Source organism: Aquarana catesbeiana, linkage group LG08 (genome assembly GCF_042186555.1).
Source record: "Aquarana catesbeiana isolate 2022-GZ linkage group LG08, ASM4218655v1, whole genome shotgun sequence".
NCBI lineage: Eukaryota > Metazoa > Chordata > Amphibia > Anura > Ranidae > Aquarana > Aquarana catesbeiana.
Window position 1 is genome coordinate 2,391,746 of NC_133331.1, and position 6,183 is coordinate 2,397,928.

At 55.5% G+C, this 6,183-nt stretch overlaps 1 protein-coding gene across 12 annotated transcripts in view; it reads left to right on the forward strand.

Moving 5' to 3' along the window:
• The window catches only part of ZNF384 (zinc finger protein 384), a 149,556-nt gene extending 148,065 nt beyond the window's left edge, over positions 1–1,491 (forward strand). For all 12 annotated transcript variants that reach the window (XM_073595389.1, XM_073595391.1, XM_073595392.1 and 9 more), the window contains one exon: positions 751–1,491. In XM_073595389.1, the coding sequence (XP_073451490.1) occupies positions 751–978 (228 nt within the window). In that variant the 3' untranslated portion in view covers positions 979–1,491. The remainder of the gene's footprint in view (positions 1–750) is intronic.
• Positions 1,492–6,183: the final 4,692 nt, after the last annotated feature.

The following is a 6,183-nucleotide window of genomic DNA, read 5'->3' on the forward strand; positions in this document are numbered from 1 at the left end:
TCTCCCGCTGCCCTGCCCCCCGTGCTCTCCCGCTGCCCTGCCCCCCGTGCTCTCCCGCTGCCCTGCCCCCCGTGCTCTCCCGCTGCCTGCCCCCCGTGCTCTCCCGCTGCCCTGCCCCCCGTGCTCTCCCGCTGCCCTGCCCCCCGTGCTCTCCCGCTGCCCTGCCCCCCGTGCTCTCCCGCTGCCCTGCCCCCCGTGCTCTCCCGCTGCCCTGCCCCCCGTGCTCTCCCGCTGCCCTGCCCCCCGTGCTCTCCCGCTGCCCTGCCCCCCGTGCTCTCCCGCTGCCCTGCCCCCCGTGCTCTCCCGCTGCCCTGCCCCCCGTGCTCTCCCGCTGCCCTGCCCCCCGTGCTCTCCCGCTGCCCTGCCCCCCGTGCTCTCCCGCTGCCCTGCCCCCCGTGCTCTCCCGCTGCCCTGCCCCCCGTGCTCTCCCGCTGCCCTGCCCCCCGTGCTCTCCCGCTGCCCTGCCCCCGTGCTCTCCCGCTGCCCTGCCCCCGTGCTCTCCCGCTGCCCTGCCCCCCGTGCTCTTCACACTGCAGCTAACAGTATATGCCAGGAGTCGCAGCTGCTCTAGTTGCACGGCATCCCCAGCATCTCTCCAGACATGTTGCTTCACATTGTTGGGCCGCGGGTTGGACACCCCTGTTCATTTTATGCCTTCTAAATGTATTTATTTGATGTATTGCCAGGTGCGCATTTCCTTTTTCTGCCGCTAAACTTCTTTTTTTTTTTTCCCCATTTGTGTCTTTGCAGGAGACCTATCTGATGAAACACATGAGGAAACACAATGCCCCCGAAACCCAGCAACCTACGCAGGTTCTGACCACACAAGCTCATTTCACCCCTGTGTCCCAGGCCCCATCATCCGATGGACCCCAGTGCTCCTTCGACATGAACCCCTTCAAGACTGACCACCACAAAGACTTGTGTCTAACCGTCTCCACCAGTACCATCCAAGTGGAACATCTCGCCAGCTCCTAGTTACGCACAAGGGGGGGGTGGGGGATGGGGGGGGGGGTACAGGATATCCAGGCAAGAGGGGAGAGAGGTCCCAGACCAAGACAATGTTGGGGGAAGTATCGATGGGTCTGGGCCATGCCTCTCCCAGAGGGTTGGGGGAAAATAGAGAAGACTACAAGTCCCATTATGGGCAGGAACTTTGGCCTTGCCATACCACAGACGGCAGAGAAAATCCACAAACCTAGCGCAGCCTCGGTATAATGGAGGCCTTCGAGCTGTTTTGGGAAATCGTGTTGAACCCAAACGCAAACCCATGCTGCTTGCTGATAGTATGCATTAACAGTACGCGGAGAGAGGCTGCAACGCAGTGTTACGACCCGACGCAACGCAGCGTTACGACCCGACGCGCTGCACTCCCTAAAATCACACGCAGAGCCTGCAGTGCCAACGGGGGATGGTGCATTGCCAGTGTTACGGAACAACTGCAGTTTGTACGCAGCCAGGAAGATCTGCCATCATGTGAGGTGGACTAGTGGGGGGGGGAGGGGGGAGGGGAATAATGATTTAAGATTTTTTTGGACTCATTATTTTATACCCTTATATGTAAGTGGGGGAGGGGTGGGTGGGATGGAGTTCTGTATTATATATTATTTTATCCTTATCTGATTCCTGCTCTTCCTCACCTGACAAACCTTCACCTGGAACTACACCGCATAGGAATAAGGAGGAGCGACGAAGACTGACAATGGCCGTTCTTGGGGGAGCGAGGAGAGGGGGGGAGGGGCCCAATGAGATGATGCTCTACATTAAAGGTTATATTAGCTAGTTCTGCTAATCTGCCAGGGGATGTTTAAGCCTGTGTCCTGGATATAATATGTATAAATATATACAGAACAAAGTGTGTATATCTATCCACTGTAGCTTATTCTCCGCTCTTGGTTATTTTTTTATTTTTTTGTACACAATTATACGGTGAAGGGGCGCGTCCAGCGTGATCGTACCGCAATTCCAGAACGAACGTCCTCCTCTTCTCAGACTTAAACCTGAACTCCAGGCAGATGTGATCATCGCAAATGAATGCAGCGATTGTATGAATTAACGGATGTTTAATGTATTTTTACATGTACCTGGATTATTACAGGTGTTTATATAGCGCTGACCATTTATGCAGTGCTTTTACCTATACTGTATAAAAGTCCCAGCCCCCCCCCCCCTCCCCCCCCAAGGAGCTTACACTCTAAGGCTCTCTACCTCACATCCATACATACACAAACTAGGGGCAATTGATGTCCTATCCGCCTCCTGTATAACAACACTGAGACCGGGAGAGGGACGGCCACCCCCTGCTGCGTGTACAGAGGGAGAGAGCAGAGGGTTAATCTCATCAGTGTGCTGCTGCTTATTCTAAATTGCCTGGGGGGGGGGGGGGGGTCTTGCAGTGCTGTAAATACTTTAGAGGTCCCAGACCTGGCTACACAGCCTGGCAGAAGGTGGCTAAATCATTGGCTGAACAGAATTGTGAACCCTTTGGAAGGTAAAACTCTATTTTGGCAGTTTGCTTGGAGTTCAGTTTTAACAATCTTCTGTTTTCTCTCTCGCCTGATTCCTTCAATCTCTACTGTTCTGCTGCCCTGTGTTCTCAGTAGACTTGGTCCACCTTCCTGTCCTGTTCTTCAAAACCCTGAGCCAGCTTCTGCTCACTTCTGGCTTTGTTCCCCTGACTATTCTGCCTGCTGTCCTGTCCAAAATGACCTCGCCTGGTGTCCTGTCCTGTCCAAAATGACCTCGCCTGGTGTCCTGTCCTATCCAAAATGACCTCGCCTGGTGTCCTGTCCTATCCAAAATGACCTGACCTGGTGTCCTGTCCTGTCCAAAATGACCTGACCTGGTGTCCTGTCCTGTCCAAAATGACCTGACCTGGTGTCCTGTCCTGTCCAAAATGACCTGACCTGGTGTCCTGTCCAAAATGACCTGACCTGGTGTCCTGTCCTATCCAAAATGACCTCGCCTGGTGTCCTGTCCTATCCAAAATGACCTGACCTGGTGTCCTGTCCAAAATGACCTGACCTGGTGTCCTGTCCTCTCCTGTCCAAAATGACCTGACCTGGTGTCCTATCCAAAATGACCTCGCCTGGTGTCCTGTCCTATCCAAAATGACCTGACCTGGTGTCCTGTCCTATCCAAAATGACCTCGCCTGGTGTCCTGTCCTGTCCAGAATGACCTCGCCTGGTGTCCTGTCCTATCCAAAATGACCTGACCTGGTGTCCTGTCCAAAATGACCTGACCTGGTGTCCTGTCCTGTCCTGTCTAAAATGACCTGACCTGGTGTCCTATCCAAAATGACCTGACCTGGTGTCCTGTCCTGTCCAGAATGACCTCGCCTGGTGTCCTGTCCTATCCAAAATGACCTGACCTGGTGTCCTGTCCAAAATGACCTGACCTGGTGTCCTGTGCAAAATGACCTGACCTGGTGTCCTGTCCTATCCAAAATGACCTTGCCTGGTGTCCTGTCCTATCCAGAATGACCTCGCCTGGTGTCCTGTCCTATCCAAAATGACCTCGCCTGGTGTCCTGTCCTATCCAGAATGACCTCGCCTGGTGTCCTGTCCTATCCAGAATGACCTCGCCTGGTGTCCTGTCCTATCCAAAATGACCTGACCTGGTGTCCTGTCCTGTCCAAAATGACCTCGCCTGGTGTCCTGTCCAAAATGACCTGACCTGGTGTCCTGTCCAAAATGACCTGACCTGGTGTCCTGTCCTGTCCAAAATGACCTGACCTGGTGTCCTGTCCAAAATGACCTGACCTGGTGTCCTGTCCAAAATGACCTGACCTGGTGTCCTGTCCTGTCCAAAATGACCTGACCTGGTGTCCTGTCCTATCCAAAATGACCTGACCTGGTGTCCTGTCCTGTCCAAAATGACCTGACCTGGTGTCCTGTCCTATCCAAAATGACCTCACCTGGTGTCCTGTCCTGTCCAGAATGACCTGACCCGGTGTCCTGTCCTGTCCAAAATGACCTCGCCCGGTGTCTTGACTTTAGGAGAGATTTTTTTTAACTTTGACATTTCAATTTTGTTTTTTTTTTTTAAATGCTGATCATCCCTTCATATTTCTGCCCCCAACCTGGATTTTCCACCCTAACCTGGCTTTGCCCATTTCTCTTCTTTCCCACCTGGCTTCTCCCCTCCTATTCTAACTTGGCCCCTCCTCTTCTCTTCCCTCTAACCTGGCATCTCTCTAACCTTCCTCCTCCTTTTCCTTGCCCCTTCTTTTCTTTGCCTGTAACCCGTCTCCTTCCCTTCTCTCCTCTCCCCTGTAACTCGGCTCCTTCCCTTCTCTCCTCTCCCCTGTAACTTGGCTCCTTCCCTCCTCTCCCCTGTAACTCTGCTCCTTCCCTTCTCTCCCCTGTAACTCTGCTCCTTCCCTTCTCTTCTCTCCTCTCCCCTGTAACCCGGCTCCTTCCCTTCTCTCCTCTCCCCTGTAACTCTGCTCCTTCCCTTCTCTCCTCTCCCCTGTAACTCGGCTCCTTCCCTTCTCTCCTCTCCCCTGTAACCCGTCTCCTTCCCTTCTCTCCTCTCCCCTGTAACTCGGCTCCTTCCCTTCTCTCCTCTCCCCTGTAACTTGGCTCCTTCCCTCCTCTCCCCTGTAATTCTGCTCCTTCCCTTCTCTTCTCTCCTCTCCCCTGTAACCCGGCTCCTTCCCTTCTCTCCTCTCCCCTGTAACTCTGCTCCTTCCCTTCTCTCCTCTCCCTTGTAACCCGGCTCCTTCCCTTCTCTCCTCTCCCCTGTAACCCGGCTCCTTCCCTTCTCTCCTCTCCCCTGTAACTTTGCTCCTTCCTGTCTCTCCTCTCCCCTGTAACCCAGCTCCTTCCCTTCTCTCCTCTCCCCTGTAACTCGGCTCCTTCCCTTCTCTCCTCTCCCCTGTAACTCGGCTCCTTCCCTTCTCTCCCCCCCCCTGTAACCCGGCTCCTTCTCTCCTCTCCCCTGTAACCCGGCTCCTTCTCTCCTCTCCCCTGTAACCCGGCCCCTTCCCTTCTCTCCTCTCCCCTGTAACTCGGCTCCTTCCCTTCTCTCCTCTCCCCTGTAATTCGGCTCCTTCCCTTCTCTCCTCTCCCCTGTAACTCGGCTCCTTCCCTTCCCTTCTCTCCTCTCCCCTGTAACTCGGCTCCTTCCCTTCCCTTCTCTCCTTTCCCCTGTAACTCGGCTCCTTCCCTTCTCTCCTCTCCCCTGTAACCCGGCTCCTTCTCTCCTCTCCCCTGTAACCCGGCTCCTTCCCTTCTCTCTTCTCCCCTGTAACCCGGCTCCTTCCCTTCTCTCTTCTCCCCTGTAACCCGGCTCCTTCCCTTCTCTCTTCTCCCCTGTAACCCGGCCCTTCCCCTCTCTCCCCTGTAACTCAGCTCCTTCCCTTCTCTCCTCTCCCCTGTGACTCGGCTCCTTCCCTTCTCTCCTCTCCCCTGTGACTCGGCTCCTTCCCTTCTCTCCTCTCCCCTGTGACTCGGCTCCTTCCCTTCTCTCCTCTCCCCTGTGACTCGGCTCCTTCCCTTCTCTCCTCTCCCCTGTGACTCGGCTCCTTCCCTTCTCTCCTCTCCCCTGTGACTCGGCTCCTTCCCTTCTCTCCTCTCCCCTGTGACTCGGCTCCTTCCCTTCTCTCCTCTCCCCTGTGACTCGGCTCCTTCCCTTCTCTCCTCTCCCCTGTGACTCGGCTCCTTCCCTTCTCTCCTCTCCCCTGTGACTCGGCTCCTTCCCTCCTCTCCTCTCCCCTGTGACTCGGCTCCTTCCCTCCTCTCCTCTCCCCTGTGACTCGGCTCCTTCCCTCCTCTCCTCTCCCCTGTGACTCGGCTCCTTCCCTCCTCTCCTCTCCCCTGTGACTCGGCTCCTTCCCTCCTCTCCTCTCCCCTGTGACTCGGCTCCTTCCCTTCTCTCCTCTCCCCTGTAACTTGGCTCCTTCCCTTCTCTCCTCTCCCTTGTAACCCGGCTCCTTCCCTTCTCCTCTCCCCTGTAACCCGGCTCCTTCCCTTCTCTCCTCTCCCCTGTAACTCTGCTCCTTCCCTTCTCTCCTCTCCCTTGTAACCCGGCTCCTTCCCTTCTCTCCTCTTCCCCTGTGACTCGGCTCCTTCGCTTATCTTCTTTTCCTCTCTCTTCTTCCATTCCCTCTAACCTGTCTCTCCTTTTCTTCTCCCCTGTAGCCCGGCTCCTCCTCACTCTGGCCTGACTTCCTTTTCCTC